This window comes from Myodes glareolus, chromosome 2, assembly GCF_982192425.1.
Source record: "Myodes glareolus chromosome 2, mMyoGla1.1, whole genome shotgun sequence".
Taxonomy (NCBI): Eukaryota; Metazoa; Chordata; class Mammalia; order Rodentia; family Cricetidae; genus Myodes; species Myodes glareolus.
In genome coordinates this window covers 91,837,183-91,858,607 of record NC_142027.1, presented here as the reverse complement: position 1 = coordinate 91,858,607, position 21,425 = coordinate 91,837,183, and the positions used below count along the sequence as shown (strand labels likewise).

Here is a 21,425-nt window from a genome sequence, read left to right as displayed (position 1 = left end):
TTAACAAACAACCTTTCTCAAGACCCAGAAATATTACTATATATATATATATATATATATATATATATATATGTATACACACACACACACAAAGAGAGAGAGAGAGAGAGAGAGAGAGAGAGAGAGAGAGAGAGAGAGGGAGAGTTAGAGAGGATGCTCAATCATACCACAAGGACATGTGCCCAACTACATTCATAGCAGCACTTTTTGTCCTAGCCAGTACCTGGAAACAACCTAAATGCCCCTCGACCGAAGAATGGATAAGGAAAATGTGGTACATTCACACAATGGAATACTATACAGCAGAAAATAATGATAACTTGAAATTTGCAGACAAATGGATTGAGCTAGAAAACATCATATTGAGTGAGGTAACTCAGACACAACAAGACAAATATCATATGTACTTTGTCATAAGTACCTTTTAGACATAAAGCAACGAAAACCAGTCTACAATTCACAATCCCAGAGAACCTAGACAACAATGAGGACCATAAGAGAGACATACATGGATGTGATCTACATGAGAAGAAGAATAAGAGATCTCCTGTGTAAACTGGGAGCATGGGGACCATGGGGAAGGGTTGAAGGGAAAGGGAGAGGAAGGGAGGGGAGTAGACAAAAATGTATAGCTCAATAAGTCAATCAAAAAGATAAAATCAGAAGGCTTCCTACGTACAATTGATAAGTTGGCTGAGAAAGAAATCTGAGAAGCATAACTCTTCACAATAGTCACATATAATATAAAATATTTTAGGGTAACTCTAGCCAAACAAGTGAAAGACCGGTATGACAAGACCTTTAAGTCTTTGAAGAAAACATCAAAAAATGGAAAGATCTCCCATTATAATTGACTGGTAGGATTAACATAGTAAAAATGGCAATTTTTCTGAAAGCAATAGACAGATTCAACACAATTCCCATCAAACTCTCAGCACAATTCTTTCCCGACCTTGAAAGAACAATATTCGACATCATATAGAAAAACAAAAAATCCAGGATAGCTAAAGCAATCCTGTATTATAATGGAACTTCTGGAACTATCACGACCCCTGACTTCAAGATCTACTATAGAGCTGTAGGAATAAAAACCATTTGTTATTGGCATAAATCAGAGAAGTGGACCAATGGAATAAAATCAAAGACCCTGACATAGATCCTTACACCTATTAACACCTAATTTTTGACAAAGAAGCCAAAAGTATACAATGGAAAAAAGACAGCACCTTCAACAATTGTTGTTGGCATAACTGAATAGTGGCACATAGCAGAATGCAAATAGCTCCATATCTATCCCCATGCACAAAGCTCAAGTACAAGCAGATCAAAGAACTCAACATAAATCCAGATGCACTGAACCTGGTAGTAGAGAAAGTGGGAAGTAGACTTGAATGCACTGGCGCAGGAAATTACTCCCTGAATCTAACACCGGTAGCACAGATATTGAAACTGACAAAAAATAAATGGGACCTTCTGAAACTGAAAAACTTTTGTAAAGGAAATGACACTGCCAACAAGCCAAAATGGCATCCTGCAGAGTGGAATAAGATTTTCTCCAGCCCCATATCTGTTAGAGGAGTGCGATTCAAAAGAAATAAAGAACTTAAAACTTTGGTTTTAAGGTAATACTAAATACCTTAAAAACAGGATACAGTTTTAAACAGAGAAATTCAATAGAAAAATCTGAAATGGTGAGAAACACTTAAAGAAGTGTTCAACATCCTTAGATATCAGGGAAATGCAAATTAAAATGACTCTGTGATGCCATTTTACACCTGTCAGAATGGCAAGAATCAAAAATGCTAATAACAGCCTATGCTGAAAAGAATGAGGAGTTAGGGGAACACACCTCTCCTGCTGGTGGAAGTGTAAACTTGTACAGTCAATTTGAAAAACACCATGGTGCTGTCTCAGGGAACTGGGACTCAGTCTACCTCAACACTCAACAATACCACTCTTGTGCATGGAATCAAAGGATGCACACTCATACTAGAAGGAGACTTACTCAACTTTGATCATAGTAGCATTATTTGTAATTGCCAGCACCTAGAAATAACCTAAATGCCCTTCAACTGAAGAACAGGTAAAGAAAATGTGGTATATCTACACAATGGAGCATTACTCAGCAGAAAAGAACAATGATATTATGAAGTTTGTAGGCAAATAAATGGAAATAGAAAAAAATTATCCTGAGTGAGGTAATCAAGATAGAAAGACAAACACAGTACATGTTCACTTATTGTGGATAATAGATGTAAAGCAAAAGTTAGCCAGACTACAGTCCTCAGGCTACTCTCAGAGAGGCTAGGTGGCAAGAGGACTGTAACAGGATGTCTGGCTTGTTTGGGTTTCTATCCCACGCTGATTGGTCTGGCAGGAAGTATAGGTGGGAAACCAGACAGGAAGTAGAGGTGATGCAATGAGAACAGGAGAATTCTGGGAAGGAGGAAGTTGATTCCTCCCAGTCCTGCACAGATCACTGAGGAAGCAGGATGTGACCTGCCAGCTGAAAAAGGTACTGAGCCATATGGCTAAAATAGATAAGAACAATGGGTTAATATAAGCTACAAGAGCTAATAAGAAGACTGAGCTAATGGGCCAATCAGTTTATAACCTAATATAGACTCTGTGTGATTTTCTTTGAAACTGCTGGTTGTGGGGTACTGGGTGGGGAAGAAACCCAAAAAAGATGGCCCTCCTGTTACAAGGACCCTGGGAGGTCCACATGGATCTCCCTGGGTAGAGGAATGGATGAGATGTCCTGTAAACTGGGGATGGGTGGAGTAGAGAAGGAGGTTATGAGGAGATGGGAACAGGGAGGGAGCAGGAGTATGGTGTTGTGTGGGGGAGGGATGAGGAGAGTAGTTGGTGAGATATCTTGTTAGAGGGGGCCATTGTATGGTGGGAGAGAAACCTGGTGCTAGGGAGATAGAAATCCATAAGGATGACCCCAGGTAAAATCCCTGGCAAGAGTAGAGAGGGTATCTGAATTGGCCTTCCCCTGTAATCAGATTGGTGACTACCCAAATTGCTATAATGGAGTCTTCATCCAGTACCTGATATAAGTAGATGCTGAGATGCACATCCAAACACTGGGTCCAGTCCTAGAAGTCCAGTTGAAGTGAGAATGGAAGGATTATATGAGCAAGAGGTAATCAAGATTATGACAGGGAAACTAATAGAGACAGCTGTCCTTAATATGTGGGAACTCATGGACTCTGAATAGACAGCAGGGGAATTGGCATGTGACTCATTTGGGCCCTCTGCATTTGGGTAATAGCTGTGTAGCTTGGTCTTTTGTGGGGTTCCTGGCAGTGGATCCAAGACCTGTCCCTGATGCATGGGTTAAATCTTTGGAGTCCTATGGTGGGATGTTTTCTTTTTTAAAAATATTTTTTTATTTATTAAAAATTTCCACCTCCTCCCCACCTTTCTTTTCCTTCCCCTTCCCCTTTCCTCTCCCCCTCTTCCCCCATCCCCCTCCCTCTCTAGTCCTAAGATCAATCAGGGTTCCCTGCCCCATGGGAAGTCCAAGGTCCTCCCCCCTCCCCACTCCCTGGCAGTGGGACCAGGACCTGTCCCTGATGCATGAGTTAAATCTCTGGAGCCCTATGGTGGGATGCCTTCTTTAGTCATGGTGCAGAGAGGAGGAGCTTCGTTCTGCCTCAGCTTGATATGCTATGCTTTGTTGATTCCCATGAAAGGCCTTACCCCATCTGAATGGAGGAAGTGTGGATGGGGGAGTGAACATGGTGGAGAAAGAGAAGGTGAGAGAAAAGAAGGGGAACTGTGTTTGGTATGCATAATAAATAATAAATATTGGAAGAAAATAGGGAGATTCCTCAAAAAAATTACCAAAAAGAGGAACAAATTGTTCTGGCTGTATGGCCCACTTCTGACAGTGTAAATTTTCATGAGCCTTTTAAAATGCCTGTTTTTCCAAACCCTACAGACATGTTTAAAAGGTGGTCTTTATGTAGTCCTTGCTCAATAAAAAGAAATAAAGCTGGCTCTGAAGTTGGATCATGGCTGTCTCCTCTAAATCCAAGCATATTTGCTAAAAGAAAATTCAAAGTCTCTGCCTCATATCAGAAGAACCACCTGGTATGGAAGAGAAGAAAATCAAAATCTAGGGACTGTTATATTGTTGCTAATCCCAGGTCTCTTGGAATTATTTTGACTCTTTAACACTTTCTTAAAATATAAGTACTATCTCAAAATTTAAATTTTCTGTTTTGATATTAATAGTATTATTAATTACTAACTAAGTCTAACCTTAGACTTCATGTAGCTTCTTGTATGTAATTTTTTATGTGAATCTGAAGCAGATATTTAAGATTTAATCCTGGGTATCTCAGAGATATTTAATAGAATATGGTTCTTTGACCTCCTCAAGATTTGTAACATATGACATTTAATATGTTTAAATTTTCCACAGTGTGGGATAAATATTCCTAACAGTGACCTCTAATGTGTCTAAAGGGATGATGGGGCCCCACAATGACAGTTCCACCTGAAGTATAATAATACTACTAATCTGAAAATCTTACCCAAAGAGTTTATCAGACTACAAACTGATCAGAACAATTTCAGGATGGCTATCTAAGATGGGTCAGCCTCATGCACCGCTTCATCCAAGACTTTAGACAAGCCCTACACTTTCATATGCACAGTGACTGGACACGTGATATGTCTAGCTCTCCCAGAACTTGACCATTATTTTATTTTATCAGGATCCCCTAGGGATGCCATGAACCCTGTAGACAGCATAAAGCAATCCAGAAAACACAGTGCTCACATTCCCTAGAGGTAAGATTGTTGTTTCTTGGTCTTCTGCTGGGTTGTAGATATTTGTCATTATTTAGGGTGGTTGATTGCAAGTCCTTAGCAATAATAGTCAAGAAAAATACTAGATAGATTCAGAGATTTAATTTTGAAGAAAACTGGGGGATATAGAAATGATAGGAGAAAATGGTAGATTATTACTCTAATTTTAAACTGAAAAAGTAATTACTAGTCTTAAATATTTTACATTGGTATGGATTTTTGTATATTGGTAACAAATTTTAAGGTTATTCTTGTGATACTGTATATGTGCTTCTACTTTTGTTTATTATATCTTTTTAGAAATTTAAGGTTATACTTCATGTATGTTTTTACTCTTGCTTTATATATTTTTGTATATTCATACAACTTTAAGATTATTTTTATTAGAATATGCTGTTCTACTTACTTAAGGTACAGCTCATTTAGAATGTAATGTAAATTTCTAGTCATTGAAAGTTCATTACAAATTGTTTAGTATAAGTAAGAGATACAGATTTCCATTCTCTATGGAGGGATACGTAGCTCAGCATAGATACAAGGGGAGAGGATCTTGATGTTGCCTCAAAGTGTGTCAGACTTTGTTGACTCCCCATGGGAGGCCTTACCCTCTCTGAGGAGTAGTTGGGGTGGGGTGGAGAGAAGTTTGGGAGGGTGGGAGGAGAGGAGGGAGTGGAAACTGGAATTGGTACGTAAAATAAAAAGATTGTTTAAAAAATATAAAAAAGAAACACAGGCTAATAGTCACCTATAACTAAACTTATATTCATGTTAGTTATGGTTTCAAGATCATACAGAGATATATTGTGAATAGATAATCTTCGAACACCTCAAAGAACTACAAAATATGTCATTTAAAATGTTTTAATTACTTAGATCTTTCTTGACATGAGAAACATCTGTTTCTGGTGACAATGATCTTCAAAAAAGGATGATGGACAACAAAGACATTCCATAATGAGTTTTCTTTTTTGCAAAATCCAGCTGTTTTGGCAAAAAACTGTACTTGCCTCAACTTCTGACAATGTTTTGTCCAAACTGAACAAATAAGACACAAAGATAAAAGACTGCTAAACTTTTCCAAGACAGGGTATGACCGGCCTTCTAAATTTACTGCTTCACAAAAATTCTTTCAGATGTTGTAGGCCTGTAGGACAAAGATGAATGGTCCAACATTGTAGAGGAACATTGAGGGACCCTGCAAACAACCAGCTGTTTCTGCAATTTCTCTTAACTTTGGAAATCATATGCTATGTGCTTCCTGCTTACTCAAGTAATAATATATCTTTCTCAGGTCTTTGGGTGGGTTAAAAAACACACATTTACAGTTGCTGTTCTCCCAAATCATGTTAAAAGATATATTAAAATTAAAACTTTGGACTCTTCATAAGAGGACAGCTAATGGAATAATTACTCTAAACTCACCAATTACATAGACTTTGCCATTGAGAAAGTTTTTTATTTGTATATATATATATATATATACATTTTAATTTTTTAAAAAAGAAAACAAAGCATTTTTTTAAATTATATATACAAATCCAAGTTCCCACTTTCTCCCCTCCTTCCATTTCCTTCACTTACCCCCGACACTACAACATCCTCTCCACGGAGAAGGTAAGGCACACTGCTTTGGGGATAGTATAAGGCCCTCACTATCACATATAGGCTGAGGAAGATATCCATTCAAAAGGAATAGGTTGCCAAAAAGCTGCATTTTTTACAAGCAGAAGGATAAATTTGGGTGCCACTGTCAGTGACCCCACAGTCTGTCCCAGTCATGCAACTGTCAAACACATTCAAAGGAATGAATTTTTTCCTATGCTTGTTCTTTCCCTGCTCTGTTGGTGTTGGTGAGCTCCAATTAGCTCAGGTAAGCTGTTTCAGTGGGTCTTGACCTCTTTGCTCATATTCTAACTCCTCCCACTCTTCAACTGGACTTTGAAAGCTCAGTCTAGTGTTCCTATCTGGGTCTCTACCTCTGTTTCCATTAGTTGCTGGATGAATGTTCTATGGTGATATTTAAGATATTCATCAATCTGGCTATAGGGCTAGTACAGGCTGGTCAGTCTCTCCTGTATTGCTTAGGGTCTTAGCTCGAGTCATCATTGTGGATTCCTGGGAATTTCTATAAAGCCAGATTTTTTCCTTGCCTCAAATGGCTCCCTCAATCAAGAGATTTCTTTGTTTGCTCTCATCTTTTTTCTTCCTCAATCTCAACTATCCTGTATCCTCAAGTTCTCTTCACCCTTCCCTTTGTCTCCTTCATTTCACCCTCCATTTTTCCCTCACCCCCATGCTCCCAATTTTGTCAGGCTATTTTACCTATTTCTACTTTCCAGATGGAACTCTATATGCTTTTCTTAGGGTTCACCTGTTACTTAGCTTCTGTAGTATCGTGACCTATAGGCTCAATATCCTTTGCTTTACAGCTAGTATCCACTTGTGATTGAATACATACCATATTCATCCTTTTGGGTCTGTGTTACCTTACTCAGGATGGTGTTTTCTAGTTCCATCCATTTGCATGCAAATTTCAGAATGACATTGGTTTTTTTTTGACCACTGAATAGTAATCTACTGTGTAAATGTCCCAATTTTCTTTATCCATTCTTTGGTTGAGGAGTATCTAGGTTGTTTTCAACTACTGGCTATTATGAATAATTATTCTATGAACATAGCAGAGCAAAAGTCTTTTCCCACATTCTCTATATCTATTCAACATAGTTCTTGAAGTTCTGCCTACAGCAATAAGACAACAAAAGGAGGTCTAAGGGATTCAAATTGGAAAGGAAAAAGTCAAACTTTCATTATTTTCATTATTATAGTATATATAATTGACCTGAAAGACTCTACCAGGGAACTCCTACAGCTGATAAAACTGTAAAACCTTCAGTAATATGGCAGTATATAAGATCAACTAAAAAAGTCAGTATCCCTCCTATATACAAATGGTAAAGAAGCTGAGAAACATAACCTTTCACAATAGCCACAAATAGCACAAAATATCTTGGGGTAACACTAACCAAAAAAGTGAAAGACCTATTCTACAAGAGCTTTAAATCTTAGAAGAAATAATTGAAGAAGCTACCAGAAAGTAGAAAGATCTCCCACGTTCTTGGATAGGTAGGATTAACATAATGAAAATGGCAATCCTACCAAAAGCAATCTAAAGATTCAATGCAATCTCGCTCAAAATCCCAACACAAATCTGCACAGTCCTTGAAAGAACAATACTCAACTTCATATGGGAAAAAATACCCAGGTTAGCCAAAACAATCCTATACAGTAGAGAATGTTTTTATTACTTGATAATTTTCTTGTTGTATGTAATTTCATTTTTGTTAAGGTTAATATGTTTTCTTTCTATTTGGACAACACGTGATGATAATTCTTATTGTTTATAGTTTTACTATTTATATTTAGATCCTTGTCCAGTTTATTAGTCAAAAAGGGAAAATGTTACAGAATTTCCATTTATGTCACCAACCCATTTTTCAACTGAAAAGAGTTGTAGTTCCCATATTCAGCTGGCCAGAACAGATCAGCAATTGTTGGAGGACCCAGGAGTTTAAAGAGATCCTAAGGTAAAAGGTGGGGCCAGATATCTGTGAGCTACTGTCTTAATTTTCATTGGTATAGAAGGGCTCAGTCCTCTGTAGCAGGCAACCCTCCCCAGGTAGATGACCTTATACTCTATAACAAAGCTACCTAATTATGTGTCTGTGAGCAGGCTAGACACTGAACCAGTAAACTGTATTCTTCCTTCGTTTCTGCTCTACATTTCTTTCTGCTCTGATGTCCCTCAATGATATATTGTGAACTAGAACTGCAGACCAAGTAAACTCTACCATTCTCACCATTTGCTTTTGGTCTAAGAGTATTTAATACCAATGACAAAAGGAAGACTAGACAATACTTAAATAGAACGCTTTATCAATAACCTTAATAAAGACTATAGTCAAACAATAAAATAAAAGTAGATGGAATCTAATAGTTCATTAAAAGATTGTCATTCTGAGTGCTATAATTAAGATGGCCCTGAAAGGGTCTATAAAATTTAATAACTATAACTATCAATTCTGCAATGTATATTTAAAAACTATTAAGAAAATTATTTTTGAATACTTTTACATCGAAAAAAATGAGAGTAATGATTTGTAACTTGATGAAAATCTTCTGCAATTGGAAAGTATTTTACAATATTATCAGATTATCTTAATTATATGTAGTCTATATACCAAGTAAAATAGTCAATATAAAATATATTCACAAATAAAAAAAGAGGTGAGCCCAGAAGGTTGTGTATCCCTTTTTGAGCTGATAAGTGAGTGGTAGCAGGCGTTTCAACAGTTGCTGGTGATTCATCTTATGTCATTTTTTTGTTTTTTTTCTTTTGATTTGTACACCAGTTTTATTTTTTAAATGGTCAGTAAAAGAAATCTTTAACATGGATAAAAAGCTATAACCACTAATATATTAAATCAGCTCAAACCCTAAAAATAATCGGTTAATATTTGCCCTTATAACCATAGATAATTGGAGTCTTCAAACCCTCAGCAAGAAAATTTCTCTTCACAAGGTATGAGACCACTGAAGACCAATCAAAATGTGAAGTTATGGAAGACATCTCCAGTGGATGAATTTGTAAAACCACACACAAAATTAAGACTCAGGGTACATTTCATATTAGGGGGCAGAAAGATTGTAAGAATCAGAAGTTCAGGGAGTTTTCTGTCAGATTTCCTAGTTTGTTTTCGAGTATTATGAGAGTCTAAACCAAAAATTCCCACCAACACGTCTGCCGGAACATGTGCAACTGAAGAAGAACAGCAGCAACAGACATGCCAATGTGATCAGGACAATGACCATGAGGCCTCAACCCCAGAGAAAAAACAGGATACAACTCAGCAGTGTTGAAAGAGGGAGAAATGGTCTTCCCCAGGGAAGAGCATATCTTCTGGTTGTTCAATACTAAATGGACAGCCCTATGAACATTTGTGCAAGTATTATTTGTACAGACCAATCCAGTTACGTTTAGTAATTTGCATGTATATGTATATGCCTGTAACCCAATAAATGAAAAAAGAGGCTGATAATGTGAAAGAAAGTAATGAGGCTATATGGGAGGTTTTGCACTGAGGAAGATAAAAGGAGAAAATAATGCAATGGTATAATGATTTCAAAATACAAAGAAAAGAAAGCAAAAACAAATATTTGATGTAGCAAATGCTCTAAGAATCAGGGTAGGTGTTAGTATAATATATAACTCTGTGACTTACCATGCAATCTTGATAACCTAAGTGTGATCTCTAAACCCTCATCAAAGTCAAAGAGGATGACCATGCTCCACAATGATGTCCTCTGACCTAATATGTGAGCTGTGGCACATACATACAAGCACATAGGCACACACACACACACACACACACACACACACACACACCTGATACACATACAATAATAAAACACTTACTTTTAATAATCTTTTTTAACCTAAAATATCTATTATTTCTGCTCTATAATTAAAAATAAAGTTTCCTGTCTTCAAGATGGTGACAATCACATAGGACTCTGCAAAAAGTTAACCTATAGTAACACTAGATCTTAGAAAATTGAAATATATTTAATTAACCTCCCTTTTCATTTGTTGAAATAACACAATCTGTTTATTATTCATTTGTATAAGGTTGTTCTTTTTTGTTGATGATTTCAAGTCCTATTTCTCTTTTTTCTTTTTTTAAGGTTTGTTTTTACAGAGGACAGTAATTAAATAGATTGTCATCATCATTAGATTTTTATATTTTACTTTTCCCAATTATTCTTTATAATATCTTCAATTTTTAAAATTATAATATAATTACCTCATTACTCCTGTTCTCATTACTCTATCTAATCCCTCACTTAGACCCACCTATTTTTGTTTTCTCGTAAATTTATTCTTCTTTTTCATTAATTGTTCACTTATGTTTGTAATTGTGTGTGTGTGTGTGTGTGTTTATTGCTAAATATCACTGCTCAGTCCATATAAAATTAGCTTTTTAATGATATCAGTGCTGACCACAACATAGCAACGATCTACAAGCTGCTGTACATTCCTTTACAAAGACATGATTTTCATACTATTTTTGATATTCCAAATGACAGATAAAAGTGTTGTAAACTTTAATTCCATGTGTGGTATGTATTGGAAACAGCCCCATATGTACTTGTCCTGCGGGGGGCTTATTTTCAGGAAAGAATTTTAAATTAATTTATTCAAGAAACATACAGGTAGCATGGTCGTGTGCATACCTCACATTGCCTAGGCAGCCTCTATCATGGATCCCAGCTAGAGATGAGATGAAGCCACCATACAAGAAAAGGAAGGTTTGGAAATAGGGATGCAAATGACACAATAACATGAGGATTGCCACAAAAATGTTTTTACACATTGTGTGCAATCATCAGTGATTACTAATCAATATGGAGATGAATCAAAGAGACATGGGTTCTCCATGCTGTATTACAAGATAATGGTCACCTCTTGTCTTTCTCCTTATACATTAAAAAGAAGTTTGAGAAAAAGTATTTTATTACCTGTTTGATTGGAAACGTGTCTCTCTGGACAAAACACACAAGAAAAACAGCAGATAGGTCTGTCTTTTTCTATAATTTTCCAGAAACCTGGACCACAGCTCTGTGTACATATAGATTGAGGAGTCTAAGGGCAAAATAGAAAACCTAGTCATAATTTTGCACATCAGTCACAGGCTTAATGTAGTTTTAACCAAAGCAATTTAAACTGCATGAAGATTATGAAAGTTATACATATTTATGAGGCACTGTGAGGTCATACGGGAGTGTAGAGTGTAGATTTGAAGTTATCACACTTCAAGATATCAAATGTTCAAAGTTTTCTTTATGCTGAACAACCTGTGAATCACTTCAGTTAGCATTTGTGATAAGTGTAGAACATCCATATATTTTCTCTGTGAAAGAGCAAGCAAAAACTCCTTCCTTGTATGAATTACAAATCAGATGAACTGTCGGGCAGAAACCCAGTCACTCTTGCCTATCTACTTCTACTTTTAGCTTACCAAGCTTGTAGTTATAACCAATCACTCTGATTGACATGTCCCATGAAAGAGAGTTTGGCCATTGGTAGGTGATCATAGCTTCCCCTGACTTCATTACATGTTGAATGTTCCAGAGATACTGAAATATGATCCATTACTGTGAGTTTTATCCTTGACTCCCCATACTCAGAGTAATACCATGCTTTTTCTTTCAAATTTTAAAACCAATTTACTTCTAAGTTAATTACATTAACCACTATACTTTTAGCAAAACATCAGCTAGTTAATATTTCTAGAAATTGGGTGTGCAAGAAAATATTCCTGTCTTTCCTTTAGACATGCTTCTTGTCCTAAATTGGACTCAGTTTCTGTCTCATAAATAACTACATATTAACAAGTATATTGGGCTGGAGAACTGGCCCAACCATTAAGAGTTCACCCTACTCTTGCAGAGAAACCTGAGGTCAGGTCCCAGCACACAAATAAGGTAATTTACAAACATTCATTATAGAGATGATTATATAAACATTCTTAATTTACATATTCTTTATAAGGACTATGGAAAAGTTTGAGTATGAATTGTGTTCAATGGAGAGATGCAATTAGATTCAACATGCATGTATAATAAAATGTGCATATGTATGCATATGATTGTGTACATGTGTATACACACAGAAATATACATATAATTGTATATATAGCCATGTACACTGATCTATTAATTCATTATAATATTAATAAATACATACAAGTTCAAATTTAATTTAAACTAATTCTCTCTACAGGAATTAGCTAACAATATGTTCTTGTTTGTTTGTATATGTATATGTACATGTTCATGTATATATATATATATGTAAAATTAAAAAAAATGATTTTTTTAAATAAAAGACATCAAATAGAATAAAAGAGATCTCTCAATATTTATTGTGACTCCCACATAAGCACGCAGTCCTGAATTTGGACATGCAGAATGGAAGTATAGGAAAGTCAGGTGCCAAACTGTGTGCCTGTTATCCTGTTATGGCAGTCATGGAGAAAAGGAGACAGCCTGTGGCATGCTGAACAGTAAGGAAAGCTAAATCAGAAGGCAAGGAGTTCAGAGAGAGATTGTGTTTATAATAAAATGGAGAAGAATTGCAGATGATAAGATGGTATTCACTCTGACTGTGGCCTCAACAGCACATGCACTCACTGCATGAGCATTCACACACAAGCTCACAACAGAGCTAAGAACATATAATACAGGCAAACCATACATAGATAACCTTGAAAGGGCAAATAGATAAGATTGCCTGATAAAATTGGGAGCATGTGGATGGGGAAGATTAAAGGGTTCAAGGGGAAGAGGACGAGAGGAGAGGGGGAGGAGAACTTGAGGGAATGGAGTAGTTGAGATGGAGGAAAGACAGAGATGAGAGCAAGAAAAGAGATATCTTGATTGAGGTAGCAACTATGGGGCTAGCAAGAAACCTGGCTCCAGAGAAATTCCCAGGAATCGAAAAGAATGACACCAGCTAAGACCCTAAGCAATAGAGGAGTGGTGTTCAAACTGGACTTGCCTTCTAGTCAGATTGATGAATACTTTAAATATCACCATAGAACCTTCATCCAGCAACTGATGAAAACAGAGGCAGAGACCCACAGTGGAACACTTGCTGAGCTTTCAAAGTTCATTTGAAGAGTGGGAGGAGTGAGAATATGAGAAAAGATGTCAAGACCTTGATGGGAACACCCACTGAAACAGTTTACCTGAGCTAATTAGAGCTCACCAACTCCAGCCAGATAGGGAGGGAGCAAGCATAGGACCAATCTAGACTCTTTCCATGCTCTGATCTCTATCCTTCCTCCAAGTCAACTATCCTGTTCCTCCAAGTTCTCCTTCCCCTCCCCTTCTCTCCTTCTCTTCCACTGTTCCATCCCCCATTGTCATTGTTATACAACAATGACAGTTGTATGGATAGGCAGACTGCAGGGACACTGTCAGTGGCACTATAGTTTATTCTTACTGCTTGTACTGGCTTTTTGGAACCTATTCTCTTTGGATGGATACCTTGCTCAGCCTGGGTATAGTAGGGAGGGCCTTGGACCTTACCACAAACAATATGTCTTACTCTTTCTGAGGAGTGCATGGCGGTGGAGTGTAGGGATAGGTGAAGGAAATGGGAGTAAAGGTGGAAGAGGGAACTGGGATTGGTATGTAAAATAAAAAAGATAATTTGTTTTCTTTTTTAAAAAATAAAATATGTTATAAAAGAGAATTATTTGAAAATTTCAAAGATATACCATACAATTCACAGAACTTTTGTAGATGTTTTTCAGCACATTAAAGGTTGAAATTTTGTCAGACCTTATTGAAGTTTCTTGGCCATTTGATCATAACTTCATTGATGAATAAGCCTTGATCTTGTGGACCTGTGGAGACAAACTCTCCTACTTTAACTAGAAATGTATAGCGTCTATCGTGTACAATAAAATTTTGTATATCGTATTTTTCCACATGATTCTTATTCTCATCAAAGCATATTTGTTCTCCATCAGTGCTTGTAAATTGAATTTTTCTCAGGAATGGATGAAGCTGGAGAGAGACATCATTTGGTTAAGAGTGGTGCATAAAAGTTTCTCACTTTTATGGTTCTTAAGAACAATCCTAGTTCTCTCTCACTATTCTGGATTCCTTTTTGAAAAGGCTTCATTTGAATCATTGTCTCCCAAGTTTTTCCAGTGAGATGAACTTTGCTCCTCATGAAACTAAAGTAGGAGTAGGGGAACGTAAATAGAAATGGCATCTAAGTGGTTAAACACAGCATAGTTGGAAGCATGTTCTGTGTGGAACCAAGGCCCTGTGTCTCCAATTAGAAAATATACATGTTTTTAAGTGAAACTGAAGTAAAAATGTAAGCAATACTATGTATTTGGGTGTATAGGCATTAAGATATTTATCTTTTTTTAGCAAACAATGAACATTTGTCTGTACAGTCAGTTAAGTAGCTAGGAATACATGTAGATATACACAGTATCTTGACCTTATAATATTAGCAGGAGTTCACACAAAGCTCCTAATTCATAAAAATGTGTATTAAATATGCAGCAATTTTTTGTGTCATTTTTGCTTCAGGAACTATAAAGAGACCTAGTAACTGCCTTCATTCTTCTTAGATTTAGTTTGAATCACATAATTTGTCTTTTAAATTTGATATGAACCTTATTGTATGCAAATCAAAATCCAAAAATTCAGAGCTTTAATTAGAATTTTAAAAGATTTATTTTTAGATTAATTCATTTTAATTTGTGTGTAATTTTCTTGTTGAAGGATTGAAAATGGTGCTTGGTGATGGAGGAGGGTTATCTGTCTATTGTGTTATTTTCATTGGTCAATAAAGAGACTGCCTTGGCCCCTTGATAGGACAGAAAATTAGGTAGGCGGAGTAAACAGAACAAAATGCTGGGAAGAGGGCTATGAGCCAGATGCCATGGAGCCAGCCACCAGGTCAGACATGCTGAATCTTTCCCGGTAAGCCACACCTCATGGTGTGATACAGATTAATAGAAATGGGTTAATATCAAGATATGAGAGTTAGTCAGTAACTAACTCTCTAGAGATAATGGGCCAGGCAGTGCTTAAATGAATACAATTTGTGTGTTATTATTTCTGGGACTAAGCTAGCCGTGCGGGAGCTGGGCAGGATGAAAAGCAGGCCTGCCCGCAACTCATTTCTACAGATGGCGCCAACGTGGATAACTGAATCCACAGAAAGCTTGAGAAAGCTTGGGAAAGAATAGAGTAAAGCATGTTTTGTTGGTAGCAGCAATTTCTCAGGTCTACTCTGTTTGCTAGAGCAAGCAAGCACTCTCATCTAAGGGAGGCTTCCTGGCTCAGCTTTAGCTGCAAAACTTTGTAGCTCATTAAGAGGTCCTGCCACGAAACACTTAAATGGTGTTGGTGAAAAACTGAATGCATGCTTTTCGGTTTTCAGCCATAGCAGGAATAAAGCTGCGCTGTTTTAAAATGCCGGCTTTCTGGACTGTCCTGCCAGGGCAATCTCTGACTCTTTCAGGCAGGCAGTCCGACTGAGTGTGGTCTGTGAGCAGAATGCTGCAGCTTGCTGGCAAGGACCTTGAAACGCCATAGAGTTGTGGCAGTGAACACAGCTCTGGCTGGTACCTCAGCCATGATGATGGAAAGCAAAATAATGGACTGGATCTAGCTGTCAAAGCCACGGCTTTAGTCCTACCGATATTGCTTGGTAAATTAAAGACTCATGTGGTCAGAAAAAGAGAGATATACAGTAAAGAGAGATTCAAAGACGAAGAAAACCTCTAAATGGTTTATAATGTGTTACAAATAAATGCAGGATAAAAGTTAAATTTCTTAAAGTAAAAAGAGAGTAGTTAGGTGTGGTGGTACACACCTTTAATCCCAATGCCCGGGAGGTAGAGGCATATTGACCTCTGTGACTTCAAGTGGTAGAGGTAGATTGACCTCTGTGACTTCAAGGTGTGGTAGCACACATCTTTAATCACAATGACTGGGAGGCAGAGACAGAAGGATCTCTGAGTTCAAGGTGTGGTAGCACACGCCTTTAATCCCAGCACTGGGGAGCAGAGACAGACAGATCTCTGTGAGTTCAAGGACAGCCTGGTCTACAGAATTATTCCAGGACAAAGATATACAGAGAACCTGTGTCAAAAAGTAAAAGTAAAAATAAAAGAAATAGAGGTTAAAAATAAAGCTGCATAAAGATGGAAAATACACAGAGAATCTTGATACTATATGCTATTATGCTGTCTTTGAATTGTTTGAATGCTGAGGAAGGAGCAACAGCTGCTAAAAGATATTTGTTTATAAATGCTGCTAAACTAATCCAAGATAGATATGTTGAAAATACCTTGACTTCTAAATTTGGATCTAAGGATATGATACTTTGGAAAGGAGGTTCTTCTTTTGTTTTCACAGAGGATGAGACCCTGTGGATTGCTTCTATCCCAATATGGTATGATAGACCACGCCCTCCTGAAAGGTTTCTGTGAACACCCTCAAAAAATTTCTTCACTCAACTGCCGACTGAGATGAACCTGGCAGACAGGTTATACCATGAAAGACCTGATTAACTGTGCCCCTATACAGCAGGAAGAAGTTTGGAGAGAAATAACTACGTCCATATTCCTAAATATTGTTTATAAATGTTCTTTTACATTTAAAGGGGGATATGATATAGATATGAATAATTTCATTGGTATGGATTTTAAGGTCAATTTTGTTATTGAAAACAGCTTGGTATTGGCATAAGAACAGAGAAGTCGACTTATGGAATCGAATAGAAGACCCAGATATTAACCCACAAACTTATGAACACCTAATTTTCGACAAGGGAGCCAAAGGTATACAATGGAAGAAGGAAAGCATCTTTAACAAATGGTGCTGGCATAACTGGATGTCAACCTGTAAAAAAAATGAAAGTAGATCCATATCTATCACCATGCACAAAAATCAAGTCCAAATGGATTAAAGACATCAACATTAATCCGTCCACTTTGAACCTGATAGAAGAGAAAGTGGGAAGTAGTCTACAAGATTTAGGCACAGGAGGCCTCTTCCTAAGTAGGACCCCAGCAGCACAGACAATAAGAGAAACAATGAATAAATGGGATCTACTGAAACTGGGAAGCTTCTGTAAAGCAAAGGACACTGTCAGTAGGACAAAAAGGCTGCCTTCTGACTGGGAGAAGATCTTCACCAACCCCTCATCAGACAAAGGTCTGATCTCCAAAATATACAAAGAACTTAAGAAACTAGGCACTAAAACTCTAATTAACCCAATTAAAAAATGGGGTACTGAACTTAACAGAGAATTCACAACAGATGAACTTCGAATGGCCAGAAGACACTTAAGGTCATGCTCAACCTCCCTAGCGATCAGGGAAATGCAGATCAAAACCACTTTGAGATACCATCTTACACCTGTCAGAATAGCTAAAGTCAAAAACACCAACGATAGCCTCTGCTGGAGAGGATGTGGGGTGAGGGGAACACTCATCCATTGTTGGTGGGAATGCAAACTCGTGCAGCCACTGTGGAAATAGTGTGGCGGTTTCTCAGGAAACTGGGAGTCAACCTCCCTCAGGACCCAGCAATACCACTCTTGGGAATATACCCTAAAGATTCCCTAACATACTACAAAAGCATTTGTTCAACTATGTTCATAGCTGCACTATTTGTAATAGCCAGATCATGGAAACAACCTAGGTGCCCCTCAATAGAAGAATGGTTAAAAAAGGTGTGGAACATATATACATTAGAGTTTTACTCGGCGGTAAAAAATAATGACATCTTGAATTTTGCATGCAAATGGATGGAAATAGAAAACGCTTTACTGAGTGAGGTAAGCCAGACCCAAAAAGAGGAACACGGTATGTATTCACTCATAAGTGGATTCTAACCATAATTAAAGGTCTTTGAGCCTATTATTCGTGATCCTAGAGAAGCTAAATAAGAAGATGAACCTGATGAAGATTATTTAGCTATCCACCAGGAGGTAGGAAATATACATGAGTCCCAGGTAACCTCGGGTGCATGGGGGGGTGGGAGGGTCGATGGAGGGGGAGAGGACTAGAGAGAAGGGAGTAGGAGAGGAACGGGGAAAGCTTGGTGGCTGGGGATGGGGGGGGGGAGGGAGGTAGGATGAATATGGGATCAGGGAACAATATATTTCAACTAAGGGAGCCATTTTAGGGTTTACAGGAGACTTGATTATATATGGGATCCCAGGTCCAAGGAGAAATCCCCCAGATTGCTCTCTGGACAGAGGAGAGGGTGCCTGAATCAGCCGTGGCCCATGACCATACTGATGTATATTTTGCTTATCACCATAGATCCTTCCTCTGGCGAAGGACGGCTATGCAGTCGGAGGCCCACATTGGAGCACCGGATTGAGCGCCCCGAGGTCCGGAGGGGGAGCGGAAGGAGGAGGAACATGAAAAACGAAATCAGTACTGCGAGGGATGCTATCACCCACTGATACAAGGGAACGGATCTGATGAGAGTTTACCAGGGCCAGCCGGACTGGGACTGAACGAGGACGTGATCTAGCCAGATTCTCGGAATTTGGCCGGATTCTCTGACTGTGGCTGGCCCGGGGTCTTTCTGAAAAGCCATTGACTATGACACTGGGACCTGTTTGCTCTGCATATGCTGGATTTTGGGGATCCAGTCTGTTTGGACGCTCGCCTTCCTGGACCTGGAGGGAGGGGGAGGGAGCTGGAGCTTCCCACAGGGCAGGAAACCCTGACTGCCCTGGGGGACGGAGGGGAAGGAGGGGGGGAGTGGGGGGAGTGGGAGGGTGTTGGGAGGGGGGGCGGAAATGGAAACTTTTATAATTTAATAAAATTTACTAAAAAAAAAACAAAAAAAAACATTTCTTCACTCAACTGCCGACTGAGATGAACCTGGCAGACAGGTTATACCATGAAAGACCTGATTAACTGTGCCCCTATACAGCAGGAAGAAGTTTGGAGAGAAATAACTACGTCCATATTCCTAAATATTGTTTATAAATGTTCTTTTACATTTAAAGGGGGGATATGATATAGATATGAATAATTTCATTGGTATGGATTTTAAGGTCAATTTTGTTATATGTATATATATTTCTGATCTTGACTGATGTATTGTGATTGTGCAGTTCATTTTAAAAATGTAATGTATAATTAGAAAATATAGGTTGTTAATGGATAATATTGATAATAGTCAAGCTTGTAATAATGTTAGTCTGATTTTCTAGAAGTGCACAGATATATTTCAGATAGACATTCATATCTTTCAAAGACTACAGAACATGGCATTTAATGTTTTAATAACTTAGGACTTTTCATGACAATGAGACACGTCTGCTCCTGGCAGCACCAATCTACTTCAAGAGGAAGATGAGCATCAAAGAGGCTCCTTATGGAGTTGGTTAGCCATTTGGGCAAGAAACTGCTCTTGCCTGGACTGTTATATAAACTGGACACAGAGAACCCGCAGAGAGAGGACTGCTGAACTTGCCTAAAGGTGAGATGATCTTTCGGGGTTCCTGATTCATGAAAGAGTCTGCGAGACATTCTGCAGGACACAGCAGATAGTGACTGAATTGCCTTTGAAATTTCCTGTTTCATGGAAATGTCTCTGGATATTATGGGCCTGAAGGCTGAAGATGGGTGCCCCAACGATACAGAGAAACTTTGGGTGATTGTCCAGGCAGCGAGATGTCTCTGTCATTTCTAGAGTTTTGGAAGTTGCTTACTTGTTTACTTAGGTAATATTATATCCTTCTGGAGTCTTTGAAGTTGAAGAATGGATAGTCATAGTTATAGTTTTCTATTATTATGATAAAGATATAGTTATAAATATTGTGACTGTAATTCTTGCTTGATAACTGTTTTGTTATGTGTAATTTTACTATGTTAAAATGAAAGCCTTTCTTTTTTGTTTAAACAGAAAAAGGGGAAATGATGGAGGAGGGTTATCTGTCTATTGTGTTATTTTCATTGGTCAATAAAGAGACTGCCTTGGCCCCTTGATAGGACAGAAAATTAGGTAGGCAGAGTAAACAGAACAAAATGCTGGGAAGAGAGCTATGAGCCAGATGCCATGAAGCCAGCCACCAGGTCAGACATGCTGAATCTTTCCCGGTAAGCCACACCTCATGGTGTGATACAGATTAATAGAAATGGGTTAATATCAAGATATGAGAGTTAGTCAGTAACTAACTCTCTAGAGATAATGGGCCAGGCAGTGCTTAAATGAATACAATTTGTGTGTTATTATTTCTGGGACTAAGCTAGCCGTGCGGGAGCTGGGCAGGATGAAAAGCAGGCCTGCCCGCAACTCATTACTACAGCTTGGTTCCCCACAAGAAGAGTTACAGACAGTTGTAAGCTGCTTTTCAGATACTTGGAACTGAACCCTGGTCTTCTAAAGAGCAGCAAGTATCTAGATTTGTGTTCTTTTCATTTCTGTGTACTGTCTATATGTATGCATATACCCAAACTGCATGTATGATTCCTAAAATGGAACTTACACATAGTTGTGAGTCACAAGGTGTGTATGAACAACCAAAGTCGGTTCCTGTATAAGAGGAACCTAACTGCTGAGCCATCCCTCTATATAATCATTAGAATTAATACAATGGGTTAATACTTCAATTCTGAGATTCACTGTTGTGTCAACTAATTAGCATCTTGTGATATAAAGACCTGTTTCATAGGTATTTAGTTATATGTACAAGAGACATACTAACTTAACATCTGTGGAAGCCATGTTCACAAACTGTGTCAAAGTCTATGTCACATGTTATTGTTATTCATTTTAGTAAGAACTACATAATAGAGAAAACATGTAGAGTTAATTTTTTAATAGACTATATTTGACTGAATGAAAAGTTTACTTGACTTGGTCAACAACCTTCTTGGTGATAACCTATTTGAAGGTGGGTGCTCAAGAGTAGAAGTGATTTTAAGTTTATAAGATTGGCTTATAGAATTGGTTTAAAACCCAAACATATC

At 37.9% G+C, this 21,425-nt stretch overlaps 1 protein-coding gene across 1 annotated transcript in view; it reads right to left on the bottom strand.

Moving 5' to 3' along the window:
- Positions 1-21,425, bottom strand: part of LOC148123064 (vomeronasal type-2 receptor 26-like) — a 68,964-nt gene that overhangs the window by 23,116 nt on the left and 24,423 nt on the right. Inside the window, exons 4-5 of the mRNA XM_087898005.1 lie at positions 14,233-14,460; positions 11,404-11,527 (exon numbers count right to left, since the gene is read on the bottom strand). Of these exons, the coding sequence (XP_087754131.1) occupies positions 11,404-11,527; positions 14,233-14,460 (352 nt within the window). The remainder of the gene's footprint in view (positions 1-11,403; positions 11,528-14,232; positions 14,461-21,425) is intronic.